A 21,666-nucleotide genomic window follows, 5' to 3' on the forward strand; every position below is an offset into this window, starting at 1 on the left:
CTTGGCTTCCTCCTTTAGGCCAGGTCACATGACATAGCGGCAGGTCAGTCTGTATTTAGCAAGCCATCCAAAGAGGAACCAACACTGTTGCTTTAAAGCCCCACTCTGAAGAAATCAGTGGTTTTAAAGCGTTCCCGCAGCATTTTTGTGATGATGGAGGAGATGTATGAAGAAAGCTACGCATCAAATGGCATTTCTGAGTATTTCTTCATTCAAATTGTAGAGAATCAGAAAACGGCATCATAATTAAACGACCACTGGGGACACGTTGAAACTGGATCAGACGATCACGGAGCGGGACTTTGAGGTCTGATTTGTTGCTGTCTTATGTAAAAGAATCATGCAGCCCCACCATGGTCCCCCACTCAGGTTTAGTGTTGTGGTGGAGGTTACCTTGACTGCGTACTCCATGCCAGTGGCTTTGTGGATGCAGCGCTTGCAGATGGAGTATGAGCCAACGCCGATGTCTTCTTTGATCTCATAGGAATCAGAGAACTGAGAGTTGTTTCTGTGAAGTTGCTGAAAGAAAAAGTCAATTCATCCGTCAGGTTTCTTGACCGATTGTATCCCTTCCAAGGTCACGGGGCTGCCAGAGCCTAACCTGGCTACTGCTGGTGAAGGCAGGGTGAACAAGACAGGCTGCCAGTCTGTCACAGTGCCGCACAATCTCACACACACACATACACACAAACACAGCCAGGGACAATTGAGGGTTATCAGTTAACCGGTGAAGCCGGAGTGCCTGGAGAAAACCCACGCGTGCACCAGGAGAACATGCTAACTCCACGCAGAAAGAACCCAGCAGGGATTTGAACCAGGACCCGAGAGCACCAACCCCTATGCCAGCGTGCAGCCCCCTAAATGTGAATTCATGATCTGTGAAACATTTTGTCGACGGTGTTGTGACGGCTGAACTCGTCACCGCTGCTGTCATTGCAGAAGCTCAGTTCTGTGGAGCGTGCACGGAGCGTGCGCGTACCTGTACGATAGCGTGAGGCAGCGGCTGTGTCTCCTCCTCTGTGATGGCCACGAAGCTGAACCCCCTGAAGAGCTGGTGAGCGTTCGCACTCGGAGGGACCCCTGGAGAGTCTGAGGAGCACAGAGAGGTGAAGCAGGACTTGTTGGAGGAGCTTCAGCAGGGAGGGAGGGGCAGGAGGAGCAGGGGAGGGGGGGCTACCTCTGGGCGTCTTAGCTGTGAACTCTGGATCAAAATAGAAAGTGTCGTCGGGTCGTCCCACGGCCGGCTTGAAGGGCGGATAGATCTCTCTGCGGAAGAGTTTCTGAAGACAGACGGTTAGTGAGAGAGGAAGGGAGGCGGGATGGGAGGCTGTTGGACGGAGGAACTGACATTCCAGTCGATGGTGTGGAAGAAGTGATGCCTCTTGATCTCCTCCACGCCATCCGGTCCGGCTCCTGAACACAACCAGAGGATCGGATGAAAACCAGCTCCTTCCTGTGCGGGTCTGTCTTTACGCTCCCAGGCTTCCAGTTCTTTGCCGGGGGGGGTGGGGGTGGGGGGGCATGTCCACGATGCCCATGAGGAGGCGTGCTCCATTTAGGGGAGGAGCTTAAATGCCCCGCCGCCCAGCCGTACCACGGGAGTTTGTGTTTTGACAGCGATGTGAATCCTTGGGTGACCGTGGGTTTGATTCCGACTAACGGTCAGTCAGAGTTTAGACACAGTTTGGATAGAAGTGCAGATAGTTTGGAGATTTAGGAGAAACTGCTGTTTACAACAAAAATGAATGCCTGTTTTGCTTTCCTGAAGTCACAAAAGCAACACAACCACAGTGACAGTCCATCCCGTCTCCATCGCTTCAAAGCTTAATGGGGCTTCATCTCGCCGTCACTAATCTCTATTGTTTGTTCAGAAAAATGTAAGCTCAAGTAGAATAAAATACCTAAAACCTTAAATAGGGTGAATTGTTTTTTTATTCATAAAAGGACTATGATAAAATATGTTAAATCTGAGAAATCTGATAATAGTCCATCAGCAGCTCGGTTACCATGGTTACAATGGTGCACCACCTCTCTTCCATCAAACCTGTTTAAAGACGAGAGAATCGAGGTAATGAGCTTTTTGCCTCTGAAAAGCATGTGCCGTGTCTCTGCTATGACACCATCAATGTGCGAATTTGTAGTTCTTCACAAAACTACCTCAAACAAGCACACAACACCAAAATCTATCTCTCATGGATGGGATAGATCCTTCATGAGGTGTTCGCTCTCATAAATTAACATGTGTTATCAGTATTTGTTGGTGTTCCTCCTGTTTTTATGTTTCACATTAGCGGTTTGAGATTTTAAAAATCCCCCTTGTTGTCTGTTATATTAGAAAAAGTTCAGTGAGACAGTTTTTTAGTTGTAATTTGGTTTTTAACTGCACCACAATGTCATGAATTCATATGAAAATATCTAAATATGAGACTTTTTAAATCAATTATTGGGTTAAAAATAATTGTAGTTGAGAATAGATTAATAAGCAACAGGTCACGATTAATTAAAAAGACTCGCATGACAGCATTAAGAGATTCATCTGCTGAAGAGAGACTCCTTTATAGTTAACGCTTTTTCAAGCTAAACCTTTCTGTCTTTCTGCTGTTTGTATTTTTTGTTCTGTTGTCAATAAAATGGGATCATTTAAGTCTTTCAGTTTCGTTCCTTTCAAATCTAAAATACACTGAGGGTTGTACGATACAAAAAGACTTAAAAGGAGTTCCATCTCCAAGAAGCATCCCAGCATGCCTTGCGCACAGATGTGTTACCTAGTCTGTTTCCAGGGTTGCGCTTGAACAGGTTCCTGAGAAGACTCTGAGCTTCTGAGCTGAGAAACTGTGGCATTCCCAGCTTGGCTCTGCAAAGACGGAGAACAGAGGAGGTGAGCTGAAAGGCGGCGGCGGCGTGACGCTTCGGCATCGAACGTCCGTGCTGGAGGTGGAGCGGGAAGGAATCTGAAAGGCTAGACGTTGAAGTAGTGTTTGTGTCCTCTTCTGGATCCCCCGTCTCCGTTTCTCAGTGAACATCCGGGCGTTTTCCCGGATGTTCACTGAGAAACGGAGAATCACAAGAACACAAAAGGAACCTCCTCTGAGCCTCCGTCTGGATCGTTTTCTACTCAAACTCTGCTCTCGTCCTGGGTTTGCTGCGACTCACTTGAGGATCATGGTCATCGTCTCTTTCCGGTCTTTTCCTTGGAACGGCAGCGTTCCCGTCAGCATCTCAAACTGGAAGAGAGAAGGTTTGGCATGAGAATTTGGAGTCATGTTGGTCATGATCTCACAGGCTTTCTGTGCAGATTCCTGACAGTTGAACCAAAAACTCCCTTTGATAGGCTCACAGGACGCCGTCACCGTTTCCTAAATGTCTCAATTCAGACTCAGTTTAACCGCTTCATCCGTTTGTTTCTAATTTGCAGCAAACCATTAAATCCAGGACTGATTTTCACATCACCTGGAGCCTAAAATCATCGGAGAATTTTTTCTATATGATTGTAAATTACACCCAGGAAGGAAGGGGACCTTGAACTCTTGAACTTGGGGAGATGTGACCTCTGTTCCCTTCAGCACATCGCCAGCAATTTGGTCTGCAAGCAGCCAGCAGGGGGCAGCATCTTCTCACCATTAGCACGCCGTAGGACCACCAGTCGGCGCTGTGCGTGTGCCCCCGCCTGTTCACCACCTCCGGAGCCATGTACTCCACCGTCCCGCAGAAGGAGTAGGCCTTGTTCTCGTGGTCTATCGACTCCTTGCTGAGGCCGAAGTCTGAGCGCACAGACATGAAAGCGGGAAAACCGGATGAGAGACGGCTGACGGCAGCACAAGACAAAAGACGCGGGGGGAGGAGGATGCGCACCGGTCAGCTTGATGTGTCCATCCTCGTCCAGCAGGATGCTGAAACGACAGAAATGTTGAGGGAGCAGCAGCAGGAGCTTTAAAGATCTGCTAATCTATCTTGGTTTGGAAGCAGGAAGCCACAACCAGCTGTGATGCTGCATGAGGGGAGTGCGTCTGTGTGGGTCTGCTTACTTCTCCGGTTTGAGGTCTCTGTAAATGATGCCGAGGCCGTGGAGGTGGTCCAGAGCCAGAGCGAGCTCTGCCAGGTAGAACTTCACGTCTTCCTCTGTGAACATCACCTGCATCAAACACAAACATTCATCAGGCCGTACTTCATCAAACCTGAGGATGGATTTGTCGTGTTTGTTTGGCGAGAATCAGACAAGTGTGGAGAAATCTGCCCAAACTTTTAAGGACATGAATGTTTCAAACTGAGTTTTACCAACTAATCACCTACTAAACCTGAAACACCTGCACAGATTCCCCACACGTCATTCAATGGTTCAGTTTGGTTCAATACGGGGAAGACTACAACGCTGTGTGCCATCCGCCATAAAATTCAGACGCATCCGGGAGATGAGTTTCTGTCGGGGTCCTCGGGTCAAGACACTTCTGAACCTGGACCAACGGAGGAAACGTCTCAACTGGACCAAGAAGGACTGGACTGTTTGGGTTTGGAGGAAGACTGGTGAGGAGCAGAACCCGAGCTGCTGGAGGTCCAGAGTCAAATCTCCAGTCAGTCAGGATTTGGGCTGCAAAGTCCAGAACTGGTCTTGGTAAACTCTGCTGTCTTCAGTCCAGAATCACTGCAACAGTCTAGCAGAAAGTTCTAGAGGAGTTCAGGATTCCTTCTGCTGAGGTTCTGGATGGAGATGCAGAATTCATCCTCCAGCAGGACCTGGCCCCAGCCCAGTATAGAATTGAAGATGGACATATTATTTAGAATACTTTATTTTCATTGATGTGATGTGATCAGAATCTGTCTTGATCTTTTAGTAAAAACTGAAGTAAATGGTGATTTCTCCACAGTTTTCTGAAATCCTGTTTGTTTTTTGTGGATTTGATGAGCTTGAACCCTATTAATATAAAAAACAATACTTTAAGTCCATTAAACAGTGGGTCCTGCATCTTCAATCTGTGACAGTTTCATTTATTGGTTGACTGCCATAAAGTATCCAATCCATAGTTTTCCTGTTTCTCTTTCTTTATTATAAAGTCTTCAGCCATTTTTTTGGTGCTTAACCCCTTCTAAAATCTTTCAGCCTCCATTATTCCACTGTTACAATGTTCAGCTCTTCCAGCTTTTTCCAGCTGTGACTTTTGGACCTTCAAATCCTTAAAATTTTCAAGATTTTCCAGGATTTCTGCCTCCATTGAAATCCATGGGGAATCCTGAAGCTTGCTGGTTCGTTACCCGGCTCTGGCATTTTTCACAAACAAATATTTTTTGATATTGTGCTGTTTTCACTTTATTTATGGTCAACTTTGATCATTTTTTTGATTTATAAATACATTTATTGATTTTTGCCAATTATTAGCATTTAGGTTTCGTTTTCCTTCAGCAGTACAGCATTCAATGCAATGCAGCTCCTTCTAGTTTTAAATTGAATTATTCTACTTTTTGACTTCTTGCAAATGTTGAAGCATTTTTCCATAATTATTCTTGACTAAACTGCCTATAATTGTTAGGACAAAAAGACTTCCTGATGTTTTTAAGGTTTGGGTAACCGTCTGGTTTACCTCTTTGGACAGACGAGTGAAGAGATCTCCTCCTCTGAGGAAGTCCAGGATCAGGTAGAGTTTCCCCTCCGTCTGAAAGGCTGCACAGAGACAGTGCTGTCAGACCAGCAGGCGCCGCTCCTGCAGGGGGCTCCTTCTGAAGGGCCGACTCACCGTAGTGCAGCTTGACGATGAAGGGGTGGTTGACCTCCACCAGGATGTCCCTCTCCATCTTTGTCCTGACGCGGTCGCGCACTGGAAACAAAAACCCATTAGCCTCTCTATTCCAGTTTCTATTCTGGCAGCAGGAGCTCCCAGATGGAAGCCGATGAGTAACCGAGATGAAACGCAGAAATAACCGGAGAACGATGACAAACTTGGCACACACCCCAGAAAGACAGGGACACACGTTTATGAGGCAGCTTTTTCCCACCAGACGAAGTGAGCATTTCAGGATTCACCTTCACCTCTCTCTGTCAGCGCCTCCTATGACATCATCTCACATGAAAACGTGTGAAAGTCTATTGTTGGAGGTGAAAACTGAAGGAAAGCTTTTCCTGCAGTTAGGAGCTTTACATTTGTGGTTGCTGCTTCTCCCTGGTCTGTGCAAAAACAGACTGGTGACCCCTTTGCCCAACAGCAGCTGGGATAGGCTCCAGCAACCCCGTGACCCTGAAACTGGTTTTGAAGATGGACGGATGAGTTCAAACTGAAGCAGCTGGAACAACTGGGACAACCCTCTTGGGGCCCCCGGTCGCTCCGGGTGTCATCCGCTTTGGCTGCGGGGTCTGGGGTGGGGGTGGGGTGGGGGGTTTTGTCGGCCCTGCCTTGTGGGGGGGCATTCTGGGGGAGGGGGGGGGGCACTATTGGTACGGGGCAGGGGGGGTTGACGGGTCGGGGTCTCCGCTGAGGCCATCGGCGGTTTCCCCGGCCGGTCGGCTGCCTCGGTCCCGTCGAGGCCTGACCAGAGCTCTTCTAGGGCCGGCGTTTGGGGGGGGGGCCTGGGCTTGCTCCGGGGGGGGGGGGGGGGGCAACGCTTTCTGGCTCCTCTCTCTCTGTGTGGGGGGGTGGTGCTGGGCCTGGGGTGTCGGCGCCTCCGGGGGTGGGGCCCCTGGGCTGGGTGGGCCTGGCCCCCTTGCTGGGGGGGGGGGGGGGGGGGACGGCTGTTTGACCACCGGGGGACAGTCTACCAGCTGTCCCCAACTTACCCCCTTCCTCATATAACCTCATAATAGGGTGAGGGGGTGGGGGGCTTAGCCTGCGATGAGCCTTGGGGGGGGGGGGTTACTAGGCAGTGGCCCCCCTCCTATGGTTGCCGTATGGAGTGGGCCCCCCCTCTTTCGGTTTTATTTGCACCTTAGACATGTAGGGCCCTTGGTAGGGGGGGTGCTTGGACATCACTGCCAGCAAGCAGCGGATGTCCTCCTAGCACCCTACCCGCCAATTTTAACCACACCTTAGACATTTAGGGTCCCTTGGTGGGGAGGGTGAGGGGACGTCACTGTGAGTAATCAGGAGATGTCCCCTCAGTGCCCTACCCGCCAATTTTAACTGCACCCCCCTTAGCACACACACCCCTCCCCCCTCAATATTCCAACATAAACACACACACATGCACACACACACCTACCCGTATTTAACCTCTCAAACACACATACACGCACACACATTTTGCAAGGAAGGTGGGACCTAGGACCATCTGTCCCCTGCCTCTTCCCTGGTGGGGGGTACGGGCCCCTTTGCGACGGCGGCCGTGTCCCCGGGGTGCCGGCTTCCTGGGCCCGGCGGTGCTCTCTCCGCGCGGCGGGGGGGTTCACATTACATCTGAGCCGGGAGTGTTCGTGTCCCTGGGGGGTGGGTTCTGGTCCTTGCTCCTGAGCGCTGGGCCCCGCCAAATTTCCAACTGTGGCCGAGCCTGGTCGGGCCATATTTACAACACCCCATGTGGGCCCTCTTTTTTCCTCGGGGTTCCCCCCTCTTGGGCAGGGGCGGCGGGCCCCTGCCTCGCTCCTCCCTGGACCAACCGTGGGCCGGGCGGATGGCTGCCTGGAGTGCGGAGCGGGTCTCCCTTGGGGGGTCCTGGCTCGTACCTGGGGTTGGGGCGGGGGGATGCCCGGAACTCCTGGGTGGTGGTGTGGTGCTCGTCTGGGGCTGTGGGCGTCCTTCTCCGGTGAGGCCCTGCGTTGGGTTCTCCCGGCGCGGCGGGGGGGCTGCTCTCCTGGTTGGGCTGGGGCGGCGCTCTCTCTCCCTCTGTGCCTCCCTGCTCTCTGGCTCTGGGGGCCTCGCGGCGGTCCTGCTGGCCCTGGCCTGGGTGGCGGGCTTGGTCGCCCGGGCGGCGGTTGTTCCCTGCCGGTTCCCGTGTGGCGTTGGGGGGATTCCGGCTGCCGCTGCTGCCGCGGTGGGGGTCTTGGGGTGGGGATGGCTGGGCACTCTCCCTCCTTCTTTCCACGTTCCACCATCCATTTTAGAAGAACATAAACACTCACCTGAGCACAGGTGTTAGCTCACCTTTGCACTAACAGTTTGCATGACTGAATGACTGAAATATTTCACACTAGTTGGTTTTAAGGCATAAGTATGCGTGTGTGAACACTATCTGTTTTGTATACATATCGACAGGTGGACATTTCTGCAGCTAGCAGGTGTGTTTATAACATTTGAGTGTGTGTGTGGACAGGCTCCGCCCTTATTGTACTACATTTGAACCTTACCATAATGATTAACAACCAGTAAACTTGTTGCTTTATGCTGCTTCATGGTCTTATCCCCCTTCCCCTCCTATTATCACCCCCTACCCCCCCTCTCTCTATCGTCCCTCTCTCTTCTTCCCCTCTTTCCTTTTCCGTCCGGTCCAACACCAAAGATTTTCAGACATGATTGAAATTAATAAAGTTTGGCCTCAATTACAAAAGGGGTTTATCCAGACATACCTTTGGTTTGTCTGAAGATTAATAACCCCTCTTGTTAAAGTAAAATATGTCCAACACAAGAGGCCCTCAGCTCTCATCTGTCTGCCCAGCTGTTGGACAGGACAAGTTAAAAAAAGCAAACAAAAAAAACAAACTGAAGCAGCTGTAGAGTCTCCTACATCCTCCTGAGGGGGTTGTTGTGGGACCACGGGGACTCCAAGACCCCCCAAACAAACATAGAAGAACCAGGCTGAACCCGCTTTACCTTTCAGCGTGGCTTTCTTCAGGACCTTCATGGCGTACAGCTGACCGGCGTCCGGCCCGGTGATCTTCCTCACCAGAAACACCTAAACAGAAAGATCTCGTTCAAAACGGGGGCGGGGGGGGGGGGGGGGGGGGGGGCAGACTGTTGTGTTCTTGTGTCGGTCAGGCTCGTTTTGTCTCAGCTGGCCTCCTTTTCCAGATCCACCTCATGTGGACAAACAGAAGCAGAGGCACCCTGACCGACGCAGAGCAACCGTTCATTCACAGAGACGCCCCCCGTCTCCGTAGCAACAGTCTCTCAAGCACCACCACGAGGGGAACATGACCGGGAGCGGAGAGGAAATGAACCCCTCACTGTTGAGGCGCTCTCAGCCGCACCGGCTGACGGATACTTCAACACCAGCGCACGCCACACGTGCACGGAGCATCACCTTGCCAAAGGAGCCCTGTCCCAGGACTTTGCGGAGCTCGAACTGCCGAGGATCCCCCTTTTCCGACCCCTCCTTCACATGATGAGTGATGTTGATCTCTTTGATGGACGCATCATCCTGCAACACAAGCAGACGCACAACATGAGCGTCGGTTCCCGCCTGGTTGAGCAGTCTGACAGCTTTGTTTCACTGGACAGAACTCCCCAAAATGACGACATTTCACTGATCAGAACGTTTCTGCTAAACTCATTCAATCAAGTTTCTGATAGGGTTGTTGTAAACGGATGAAACAGCAGTTACACTCTTGCACGGTTGTGTGTTTGAAGTGAATCACAGCTCAACAATGTTTTGTTTGTTTTAAATGAGAACCCGTTTCTCCTCCCGGATCAAAGATTGTGTAGAAAAACTGGGTAATAATGAGCCAAAATGCTGAATTTGAAGCTTCGTGAGTGAAGGTGAGAGACAGCTGCAGGGGCTAACAGTGCTGAACATGCTCCATGTCAAAGCTACCTTCAGTGACAGAGTTTAGGACGGTTGTTAAAAACACCAACATATGTGAAAAACATCAGAAGGCTGCCAGAGACGTCTACAGCTTTGGATTGGCAGACGTCTGAGCAAACAGACGCTTATTTAGGACGGCGGGTGTGAAACTGAGCAGAAAAGGCTGAATGTGGTTGGAGAATGAATGAAATCCATCAAGATTCAAAGTGAAACAGATGGGTTTCCTGTTGGAAATCCTGCTGAACGCCTCAGATGAAACGCTTTCACAAACAGTTGTGGAGTTTTTCTTGTGTTGGACAAAACGTAGAACCTGCACAGAACGCAGGTCTTTGGGGTCATGTGATGTGGACTGTTGACAGCGTGAATCCTCGGGGGTCTTGGTGTGGGGACGGCTGGACACTCCACCTCAGCAGAACATAAACACCCACCTGAGCACAGGTGTGGCTCACCTTTACACAATAGCAGTGTGACAAAATGAAATGCTTCACACATGATCCCTGCCGCTAATATTTCTGTTTACAGCAAACACAATCTTTCTTTCTTAAGAGGTGAAGACCTCAGATGCTGTTAGCCCTTGTGCTGTCTTGTGGGGTCTGGAAGACCCAACTCCCGTAAAGGCACGTTAACATTGGGAGTTGGGTCATCTAGACCCACTAGACAGTGCTCTGAACCTTTATTCTTCAATGATTTGTGATCTTCACTGGTGTCCATGGATTACATGAAATCTTTCCACCTTTATCCACCTTTGTCATGGTAGGGAGAACACGTCAATGTAAGGGGGGGTCATCTGGACCCCATAGGATAGCACAAGGGTTAAGCAAAGCTGTGTTGAAGCTCCACTGTCTCTCAAAAGGCAAAGATGGAGGGTTTGGATGAACTATTAAGAACTTTCTTTGTTTTTTTCTGAAACGTCTTCATCTTTGCATCTCCATCCATTTTCTAATGAGCATGCCCCCCCCTCCCACACCTAAGCATCAGTACACTTTTATCTGTTCTATGACTTCCACACCTCCTAATCTGCTGGATTTTTCTCTAAAGTCAGAGTCAGCAAAGAACAAGAAACAGAACATGACCCTGAAACTAACTCTTCCTGAACTGTTCGAACCACCTCCAAGTTTTTTTTTGCTTGTCAGATTCAGACTAAAACTTCATCATTTTATTCTGAAATGACTGCTTTTCTTTGACTTCAGATCAACTCAAATGTCCTTCCTGTTGTTTTACTTTTGTTTTCTCGTCACAGTGCAGTTCAACAAAGGAGTACCAGCTGATTCAAACTGGACCCAGTCCCTGAAGAATCCTGCTATCATCTCATCATTCTGGCATCTTCGGAGCCCATCACCACATCACCTGGATGGAGCTCCTCCGTCAGGAGAGGGAACGTCTGCCTGACACAGGAGGAGCTGAAAACAGCCTAAAGCCTGAGGTGGACGCCACGTTATCCCAGAGTCAGCTGCTGCAGCGAGCACCCGCCCACACACAAAGGGAATTAGCAGCACTGAAATGTGAGCCATTAGAGACGTCAAGAGATCGATGGCAAAGCCTCATTAGACCATGATGCACTGCAGCTACAGAATGACAACACAGGGTGCGGCCTCGGTGCGCTCATCCTCCACAAACAGCACCAGTCTGAACCGGTCCGGCACTGTTTGGTCACAGGAAGTCTACTACTGGGCTTTATTTTGAAGGGATCAGAAACCCTGAGTCCAAAGGATGATGGACGCCCGGTTACTCCGTGACTCACCAACAGGTTGAGCCAGCTTTCCGAGTGTTCGTCAGCGCTCTGCGGGAAACTACCACTCACACAGAGATGGCCATGCGGTTGTCCTGGAAGCACCCACAGCACCTGCCCCCCGCCCCCTGCGCTGAATGACCCAAGTCCACACACGGCGTCCAACCTGCAGCAGCGCCCCCCCTCCAGCTCCTGCTCCAGCATCTCCTGCCCTCAGCCATCCCAGCACGTCAAAAGGTCAACAAGTCCACACCCGTCTCCCACAAATACCTGATGATCCCAGGCCACGCACTCGTTCTCTGCCAGGTCTCCCAGTGCATTGTGGGTCCTGTAGTCCCGGCGGCGTCTAAAGCTGCGTGGCGTTATCATGTTCCCGGGAACAGACAGCAGGGAGAAGGAGCGGCTTCTGCTCGTCCCTGACAGAACACGTCTCTCTCCCAGAGAGAGATGTCCTCCTCCCTCCTCCCTCGTTACCTCCTACTTTCTCGCTTTTTCTATCTTTGTTTGAACTGTTCTCACCTCTCCTTTCTGGCTCGCACCTCCCTCTTCCCTGGCTGCTCATGGGAACCGGAGTCGGGGGGGGGGGGTTCTGCAGAACATCTCTCGCCTGCGACATTATTGGGGTCAGAGCCTGCAGGACCTTTTTCAAACACCGTCCACCTTCAGCTCCGCCTCCTGCCTCCTGCCTGATCAGGCGGGAGGCGGGAGGCGGCTGTTTGCTGCGCTGATTCAAAAAGCACAGAACTTTCTAGTAGCCGTCGTCCACAGCAGCTCGTGGTTTTCACACGGAGCTGGTGAAATCCCGTCAAACACCAACCAGGAGAGCTGCACAAAAAGAGGTCAACCACTTCATCACATGTGTCAACCTAATGACACAACAAGCTGAAGGAAAGTTAGCAAACATCCTCTTGACAGCTTACAGGAAGAGGAAGAGGAAGAGGAGACTCATCTAAAGACTCAAAGTTCCCTCTAAAGAGCTGTTCAGTGAAGCTTCCAGATAAACGGATGCTGGGTCTGGATAAAGATGTGAAGTTCAGTCCATCAAGCGTTAATAAACAGAAAAAGACGACCGTCTCTGCACAATAAAGCAAACACCTCAGCCCGTCAGCACAGCACGTCATCCCCTCTGCTGTCGCCGTGTTCAGGACAATGCGGAACGTTTGGGAGTGTTGACACATCGGATCATGCCGTCTGTGACTCAGAACACAGATGGAGGATCGGAGCTGAGGCGACAGGCCGCTCGCAGCACCTCTGATTCACTGGACTGAGAGGGAAAGCTCGCCAACAGGTAGAGCTCCACGCCGGCCTGCACGCATCTTCCTCATGAAGGCTCTTCAACAGCATCCAGCTTCTTCCTCTGAAGACTATTTCAATCCATCCGCCTCCCGCGCTCAAGACAATTAGCTCCCTGACTGCACAGCTGAGCAGGACGCTGAACACCAACACCTGCAGCGGTTCATCATTCACTGCATAATTCTAGGTTTGATCCCCAACATGAAGACTTGGCTCCTCAGAGACTCTTCAGCTGATTACAGGTTCCTGAGAAATGACTCAGAAAAACTTCAACATCAACAACAGATATGACAAAATAAGGACGATTTGATAGACTGTAACAAAATGTACCAACTGTGTGGACACAGAAAAACCTGTAAGAGTGTTTTTTTACTGAACCGAGAACAGCTGAACCTCTTTCACTGCTTTTTAAGTTGAAGTTTTGACACTGGGCAGTCAGGGAGTCAGGAGGACTCACTTCCAAAATATGCCTTCATTTAGTTTGGTTTCATGCTGCACACTTTCACAGGAGAAGAACAACATTCACTAAATTCCACTGCTATAGCTGTTGCCAAAAACATGCTTTGACAAGAGTTCTAGATAAGAATCGGCTCCTTTGGTTCTCATGCAGCACCTCCTCGGTGCAGAAGCAGGGTTCCCACCTGTGTGATGACTATAAACACCGTCACCTCACTGATCCAATCACTTCAAATGATTAAAACGACAGCGTAAGGTCAGCCACAGATGCTCTACAATACGTAGAAAACACTGTAAAGTCCACAGGACTTTCTCTTTTCTATGGATCACAAACTATCCCTTCATCGGTTGGTGGATGTAAACCGATGATAAAATGATATACTTCCACCTACTGGGAGAAAAGTAAAACAGTGGCATCTGCACTCTGGGTCTAATGGTTAAGCTACGCTCACTCCCCCCTCTGCAACGCACGTTCCAGGGAAACTTCGGATGAACAGATATGGAAACACGTGCAAATGCGCGTTTTGGGCGCTCAAAAGTCGTGCGTCTTTACTCAACTCTTTATGGCTTTTTTTGGGCTTTACCAATCAAATGTGCATCTATTGAGCCCACGCTGAAAGTTGTGGAACTTTGACGTTCCCGTTCCCATTCAGTTCACGGAAGCGTTTCAAATGTGATCATGGAGGAGAAATGAATAACTGCAGTTTGTGTCCGGCACCACCTCTTTGGTCTATGGGAATGAATGGAGCTGTGAATGGAGCGAGATTCTCCAGATTTACTTGGTGGACACGAGTTAATAGAAAGAAGAAGAAGCAGCCCCTCTTTATGAAGACTTGATATGAATCCATTTTTGAACAAAATTATTCAAACGGAATGCATTGTGGTCTATATTTGCCGATCTACTGGGCATCGATGCTCACTGGCTGTTTGCAGAGACTTCTGGGAAATTTCTAAGGCTCATGGTTTAGCCATACAAAGAAGCGAATGAGTAGTGAAGGAATTAAGACACTTTTTCTCAAACTAAGAAAAAACCCTTGTTTGTTTTTGTAAGACTAAAGATGAGACCATTTTTCTTCAAACCAGAGTCTGTTTACTTTCTCAGGAGAGAGTTTTTGTAGTCTATGGACTACATAAGGGTTGGACAGAGAGTATTGTGATCAGGAGAAAGACCAGGTCCTAGCTTTGTTGGTCCCGGTCAGAGGTTCAGGTCTCACAGGGGGACGGCTCTAGTGCTGCATGTTTTTTATTTGTATGAAATGATGAATACTCTGTTGGAAGTTCAACAGTAATCAGAGCGTCCTCCTGCTTCCACGTGGGAAGCCTTTTTAAAAACCAAATCACGCAGGAGCCGCCAAACAAAAACAACTAAAACTCTTCCTCCTCATTCCGAACGGCTTATCTGATCTCACCACACTCAAAGAATTCCAAATGTGCCGTGAAAATGTAGACATGCTGCTTTATTTTTAACTCACTGACATCAAAATCAGGGAGAGAAAGCCATTATTAGAGACCAAACGGGAACTCCTCCCTTTAAATTCAGGGAGCTGTGTTGATGTTGTTCTGGCGCCACAACAGTTTGTGTTGCTGCTCCCACTCATTCAAAGGACTACGGAAGAAATAGCTCAACATGTAGTGTACGTGTGGTTCCACACAGGGAGAATAAGTGGTGTTGATGCTGAGATTCTGAAGGACTTGAGTTTGAACTCGGGTCATAGTGACAGCCTTTGGTATTTGGATTTACTGATGTGTCATAGTCATCAACATCAGAGCGTCTCCTCATGTTGATGGCTAATAACGAAGGTGGAGTGTTGCCCTCAGTACACTGAGCCTCTGGTTGGGTCTAAATTCCTTCACTACTCACTACTTAGTTCACTATACAGAGTGCTCACCATTTTCTACTGCTGTCTGAATCTACAATTCCAAAATCCAGTGCCTGGAAATTTCCCAGAAGTCTCTGCGAAAAACCAGTGTGCATAGATGCTCACTAGATTGGCGAATATAGACCATAATGCATTGCATTGAAACAATAGTTGTGAGAAAAAAACATGTATTTCTGTGTGTTTCTTTGTCTAAACTATGCAGGTTTTGTCATCAGAACACAGTTGATTCATAAAAAGTCTTTGTGTAATGTTCATGTTTGTTCAATTTTCAGTAGTTCTGGAGTCGGCGGGAAATTCAGACGTATTTTCTGTCTTATAGTCACTTTATCAGAAAAGGGTATTTGTGCATGTTTTCCTTTTTCCTCCGTTTGCTGCACCTTCTTTGTCCTTCTGTCACAGTAGGTTTCAGTGAGTTTTTGAAGCATTTCAATGCTTCCTGCTCCTGAACTGGTCCCATGAAGCGATGCAGGTTTTCATCACCGTGTTGGGACGGGCAGAAGTGGACATCAGCGGGTTAGAGCGCTCCTGCAAACCTCCTCAGATCGAGTTAGAGCCTCCCAGAGAGCGGTGTAATGCAGTTATGAGCAGCAGACGCTTGACACAAACCCTGCTTCCCCCCCCTCAGGTCCGAGCCTGCAGGGAGGGGGCCTTCAGGACCACTTCTGCCAGTCTGTGCATCCAGAACTCATAGCGCTTATGGAGACGAGGGATCCAGAGAAGGACGTTACACAACAACCGCTGCAGAGCTCACCCTTTCACCTGTGCCAGGCTGTTTTCCTCTGAAAGCTGTCAGTTTTTTTCTTACTGGTCTTTAGGTTTTTTTTCTCACTCTTTAAAAAGTAAAAGCGAAAACCTTCAAATCCTGCAGAGATCCTACAAACTCGCAGCTGCAAGTATCATTCCAGTTCAGACGACGTTTAGCTTCTTCACATGCAGTCCAGCATGGTTTTGATAATGTTCACACTTTGGATAAGAACAACTCCAGACTAAAGCAGCTTCATCATTCCTGACCTTCAGCATCGTCACTCATCCGCTCAGCCTTCACATTTATGCTCACGCTGGAAAAACTTCCTGCACTCTGTGTTTATTTAGAGTCCTACAGTTAAACGTTAAAATGTCACAGAAATGATGGATGCTTTTGGAAATACATACATCTAATAAAACAGCTGGAGGACACAGAACCTCCACGAAAAAACCTTCCTCAGCATTTTATAATTAACATCAAATAAAAGGAATACAACATAAACATTCTGACTTCTCTCCATTTGAAAGTTTTTTTTTTTGCTTTGATCTCATCTTAAAGTCTTCTTGTGAACTTAAAACTTTTTTTTAATGCATAAAAAGTCCAAACAGAGAGAAAGCAACAAAATAAAAGAATCCCTTTTGGAGCCAAAAAGGTCGGGTGATAACTTTCATCCGGACCAAACAGGAGAACCGTGGTCCTCTTCAGAATGAGGATCTCTGTTGACTTGCAGGTGAACTCTGGTGTGCATGCCCACAGCATGGATCTGAAGGAGCAGGAAGCATGTCTGCCGGGTCAACATGGAGTGGACGAGCAGCTTTTCTGCTCCAGTCCTGGTCGGAGCTCGTTTCAGGCAATAGTGCCTCAGACGGTCAGTCTTTGGTTCTCAGGAGAGAACGCCCAAACCAACCTGTTCTCATTTATCTTCTGCCCCTGGGACAGTCCCACCAACAAGATGGCCCTGCAGAGGGTGACCAGGACGGCCGAGAAGGTCATCGGTTGCCCTCTGCCCCCCCTGGAGCACATCTCCAGCTCACGCCGCCTCAGGGGAGCCAAGAAAAGTCCTGACCGACTGATCTCACCCTGGTCATCACTTATTCAGACTGTTGCCATCATAGACCATAGATCCCACACAGCCGTGAAAACAGTTGCTGTCCAAGAACCATCAGGCTCCTAAACACACCACACCCCACACCTTTGTGTCTCCAGATGCACATTAAGACGACGGCTGCCAGTAAAGCATTCTATTCTATTCTATTCCATCCCCAGATGCAGAGGACATGAAGAAGTACGACCGTTTCTGAAAATGAAGCCATAGGAGAGAGTAACCCGCATCGGTTTGAAGTGACAGATGCAGCAAACATCCTGCAGGAAACGCTAAAAATCCGGTTTCAACCACATGTTCACCTGAGTTCATCACCAACTCACGAGGCCTCAGGATGTTTTCGTGCTTCCACCTTCATCTTACGCAACAACAGCTGCTGGGAAGCGGAGACGATGACCTTATTATTGTTGAGAGTGACAGCTGATCCGTGAAAAAGCTGGAGCTGGAGTCCTCCGACACTCCGGGAGGACTTGGAACGGGTCTGACTGCAGCCGTCCAAACTGTTATCTTTACGTGGAACAAAGGTCTGACGGCGGCACACGCCAGTGCAGGAGAGGATAAGCGCGCCGTGACCTGATGCCAATCACACACGTGCACGGCGGCGAGCCCTGTGACTGTCACTCACGAGCAGACTAAACCTCGGCGACACGCTCATCTGTCTGAAGGGCAGCGTGAACCACAGCCCGGCTGACAGCTGAACCTCTGCCGCTGTGAGCTGTCAGAGGCGGGGGGGGGACCCTCAAACATGCAGGGGGCTGGGGGGGTCCCAGTGAGTACTCACAGCCGCACAGGGGGGGTCTGCTGCATGACGGCTCAGGAAGGAGCCCACAGGCTTCCAGCTCTCCAGCCCAGGATTGTGGAAGGGCTCTCCTCTGAAGCTCCGGGTCGGGCGAGGACGGCGGCGGGTGAGCAACAGCCGCCGCAGCGACTTGAGTCTGCTCCTCAGGCCTCTGATGAGGCCGCCGATGGCGCACACGCACGGCGCCGCGGCCGCAAAGTGTGTCATGGTGGCATGAAGTGAGGCGCTGGGGGTCTGAGCAGAGAGAGGGAATACCCGGAGAACAGGCTGGGAAAGGAAGGGAGGGGGGGTAATTCCAAACCGGGATGGGAAGTGGGACCCCCCCCCTCCCTCTTGAACGCGTGAACATGCAGCTGTGACCTTCTGCTTTCCAGATGAACCTGGAGATCCCCACAAGGACACCAGGAGAGAAAAACCGCTTCAGGAAAGCACCGATCGGCCGGCCGGCTGGTTGGCGTGCCCCCCCCCTGTCCGTCAGCTGGAGGCGGGAAAACCCTCTTCTGCACCGTAAATCTGAACGTCCTCAGCTGCTTCAACCGCTCAGACGTGTTAACGTTCAGCCCCTTCCTGCTTCTACTACCGATGCTCTTTATGAACAAACAGGAAAAGCTTTTCAAATCTTTCAGCTTCTTTTTAAATGTTGAAACGTTTGGTGGATGATTTACTTTAAGTTCATAAAAACCTGGACGTCAAGATGCTAAAATGTTCAAATGCGTTCAGTTAAACCCATTTATTTAAGAATAAATAGTTTGAATTGAAGAGCCGATGCTGATCGTAATTATAAAACCATCAACAACATGAGAAAACCAAAAACCACACAGATGAACTTCAGGAAAGACCAGCCTCCTCTGAAGTCTGAGTAACTTTGGTTAATCCTGTAAATCTACCATTTCAAACAAGTGCAAATAAAGTAAACCATCAGTTTAAACATATTGATGATATTTATACTAGATAGATCCTTTTTAAAGTAAAAAACAACATTAACATAACAATCAATACATTTCAGTCCTAAAGATTCAGAAAGAAGATGATTGATGATTGAATCACTTATTGGTTCTTGACGGGATCTGTTGGATCTCACTGGTTTAGGATCCAGAACCCAGACTGAGTCTCCGCTGCACACGGAGGATCTGATCTTCTGATGCTGGACCTTCCAGATTCTTCTGAGCTGCAGATCACCCTTGACTCCGTCCATCAGTCCTCGGTGGGATCGACTGACGGACGGCTGAAGGCTGTGGCGCAGCGTCTTTCTCTGACGTGACCGTGGTGGTCTCCAAACCCCCTCCTGATGTTGCACCTGAACATCCCATAGATGTGGGGCCATAAAGACCTCATTCAGCAGAGAAGCTGCACATGCTCCTTCCTTTGGTTTCTCCAATTTTTCCAGCTGTGAGTTTCACTCAAAGCCATGTCATTCCTGTATTACAGGGAAGTGGGAACTTCCTGTAAAACACTTCCTGTTAGAACCCCAGGATCTTAAATTGACCCAGAATGCAGCAGCCTGGAGGTGAACAGACGGGACCACGTCATCCCACAGAGGTTTGGTTTCTCCTTTGAAGGGCTGTTTTTAAGGTAGCGTTGATGCTAGTGCTCTTTGTCTTTGTGAACATTTTCACGCCGCTGACCAACAGCAGCGTAGAAGTTTGTGTTCTAGTAGGCTGCCTCTTCTGCTCCATTCCCATCTTCATGGAAGGCTCTGATGAAAGACAAAAACGCTCTTTCTCGCATCGTTTTCAGAGGAACGGTGTTCACCCGGAGCAAAAAGTCGTGAAATCTTCTAGAAAATCTGCCTCTTTGACGCAGACATATGTACACAAACGCTGACGCACAAACCAAACGACCCACTGAACGCCGCTGCGGCGCGGCAGGACGCCCTCCAGCACAGACCCAATCCCCCAGCTGTCCCGGCCCACTGCTCCCGCTTACACAATGTACACAATGCTGGGGGGGGGGGCAGTTGACAGGATGTGTGACGCATCTTGGATTACCTCCACCTGTTGTCACCTCCTCGCTCTGCTTTCCACCAACGCCAGAGCTAAGACGGACGGGGCTGAAGGACGCAGCGGCACAGCTGAAAGGGTTTGATCCCCAAATGATCACGGACAACTTTGACATCCTCACAAATGACACACAAACCGACCAATCTGTCTGCTGTGCTCAAAGCAACAGAACTTTGTGTCTTTTCTCATTCTGGATCATTCTGCTTCTATTTTCTAATTGTTCAGAGAGATTTTTGGTGCGTTTGTGAGTAAAAAAAAGGGGGAATTTAACTGTGGCCAACAAGGTGAGACAGAGATGAGAGCGTGTCCAGCTCCCTTTATCAACCCTGACAACAGAAATAAATGCAACTGTGTCTCCAGTGATACCAGCAGACACACCGCTGCTGTGTGCGTCCTCCCAACACGCCATGTCTGATGGGTCTTCCAGCCTCCTGACTCACAGCGGGTAAGAGCATCAACTAAACGCCTCAGATTTAACGTCTGTGTGTGTGTGAGGGGGGGTGTTTGTGTGTGTGTGTGTGTGTGGGGGGGGGGGGGTTTCCATGGTTTGAGTGAACAGGATTCCATTCCAGACAATCTGCACCCTCTAAGCCCGTTACGCAATCAAATTAACGTGCCGGCTGGCCACCATACACGTACACACACATACACACACATGCGCACACACAGGGACCAGGAGGATTTGTCAGGTTGGACAGAAGAAGTGCGTTTCCGCCGCCCATCCCCGGGGCTCAGATACCAAACAGGAGAAGGCGGAGATGTGTCCTTCAGGCGTCCTAACTCAACGTTAGGTCCAACCACTGAAGCTCTGCACTAAAGTCCTAACTATGACTGTCCGGCTGGTTTGGGGGGGGGCGGGTTCTGGACAGCGGTCAGAGTCTGTGTGCAGGACAGAATCTGCAGAAAGTCCTGCTGCACTGACAGGAAATCCAGCCTCAGGCAGCAGAAAGGAGGGGATCATTCAGATGTGACACAAAGGATTTTAAATCTTCCAGACTGCAAGAAGATTTTAAACGCTGGCAGAAAGGAAGCTGAGCCTCATTTTTCTACTGAATGAAGTTGTTTTTCTTACTCCTGCAGTAAATTGTGAAGTAAAGAAACGTTGTCATACGGCAATGTTCAGGTTTGTCCGGCACTGTCACTCTTTTAGAGTAAAAGAAAACTGGAGTATAGCCATCAATCATTGATCAGTCTTCATGTGAAAAGTGATTCAAGGCTGAAAATGATCCACTTCCATCATAAATCTGTCTCATTCTTGACATCCACTCCCATTATTTTGAGCTAAGGTCATGGATTTGTTTCCCTCTTCAGAAAAGGCAGGAAGGACTCCTTCAAATGCAGCACAGTCTGAGTGATGCAACAAGAAAGTGTACGTTTGTGAAAAAAAGGAGGGAAGGAGATGTGGGAGGCGGATATGATCCAAACTTCATGGTTCAGAGAAAGCGAGGAGCATTAAGAATAGATGAGGAGGAGCGGAGGGAGGACGTCATCATTAATTCAGGAGCTGGCAGGATGAAATCCTGGATCACAGCTCTGCATGCAGACACAACCTCAGCTTTTCATTCGGCTTTCAGTGATCCGACAGGATTCAGGAGAGGAGAGCAGCACAGGCGGGGACATGTGAAGCTCTCCTGTCCCTGGACCTAAAGGTGAAACCTGCACAGGTAAAAAAAAAAAAAACCTCAGAGCTGCTCCTCCCACCAAATTGACTCTAGAAAAGGCATGCTGGCCTAATTTGGTTCTGAGCCTCCAGAGCCCTCAGGTCCTCAGGTGATGGCTCCGCTAAACGTCCCTGAGGTGAAACCTGAACCCCGCAGTGAGCCTCCTCCCACCTCCCTGAGGACGTTAGCTCAGCCTCATGGAATATGAACACAAATAAATGGGGGAGCTGCGTTTCTAGTCCAGCTTTTCAACAAACCTTTGGTTTTGGTCCGAGCCGCTCCCTAAAGTGAGGAGCGTGGAGCGGAAAGATGTGCCTAAAATAACCAACAACACTCAAACAGAC

At 49.4% G+C, this 21,666-nt stretch overlaps 2 protein-coding genes across 6 annotated transcripts in view; one reads left to right on the plus strand and one right to left on the minus strand.

The window, feature by feature from the left end:
* LOC105353610 (hemicentin-1-like) overlaps positions 1-21,666 on the plus strand; it is a 703,897-nt gene that overhangs the window by 530,537 nt on the left and 151,694 nt on the right. The gene's annotated exons all lie outside the window — the stretch shown is intronic.
* LOC101165012 (ribosomal protein S6 kinase alpha-3) overlaps positions 1-21,666 on the minus strand; it is a 54,408-nt gene that overhangs the window by 9,646 nt on the left and 23,096 nt on the right. For 3 of the 5 annotated variants that reach the window (XM_023950037.1, XM_023950039.1, XM_023950040.1), the window contains 13 exons: positions 9,157-9,273; positions 8,727-8,808; positions 5,727-5,807; positions 5,574-5,653; positions 4,026-4,132; positions 3,853-3,890; positions 3,619-3,761; positions 3,154-3,224; positions 2,766-2,854; positions 1,349-1,413; positions 1,178-1,280; positions 980-1,089; positions 394-519 (listed from right to left, as the gene is read on the minus strand). In XM_023950037.1, coding sequence (XP_023805805.1) covers positions 394-519; positions 980-1,089; positions 1,178-1,280; positions 1,349-1,413; positions 2,766-2,854; positions 3,154-3,224; positions 3,619-3,761; positions 3,853-3,890; positions 4,026-4,132; positions 5,574-5,653; positions 5,727-5,807; positions 8,727-8,808; positions 9,157-9,273 — 1,212 coding nt within the window. Of the gene's footprint in view, positions 1-393; positions 520-979; positions 1,090-1,177; positions 1,281-1,348; positions 1,414-2,765; positions 2,855-3,153; positions 3,225-3,618; positions 3,762-3,852; positions 3,891-4,025; positions 4,133-5,573; positions 5,654-5,726; positions 5,808-8,726; positions 8,809-9,156; positions 9,274-11,656; positions 11,782-17,643; positions 17,884-21,666 lie in introns of those variants that run through there. The other 2 variants (XM_023950036.1, XM_023950038.1) reach the window with 2 other exon arrangements.

This window comes from Oryzias latipes, chromosome 20, assembly GCF_002234675.1.
Source record: "Oryzias latipes chromosome 20, ASM223467v1".
Taxonomy (NCBI): Eukaryota; Metazoa; Chordata; class Actinopteri; order Beloniformes; family Adrianichthyidae; genus Oryzias; species Oryzias latipes.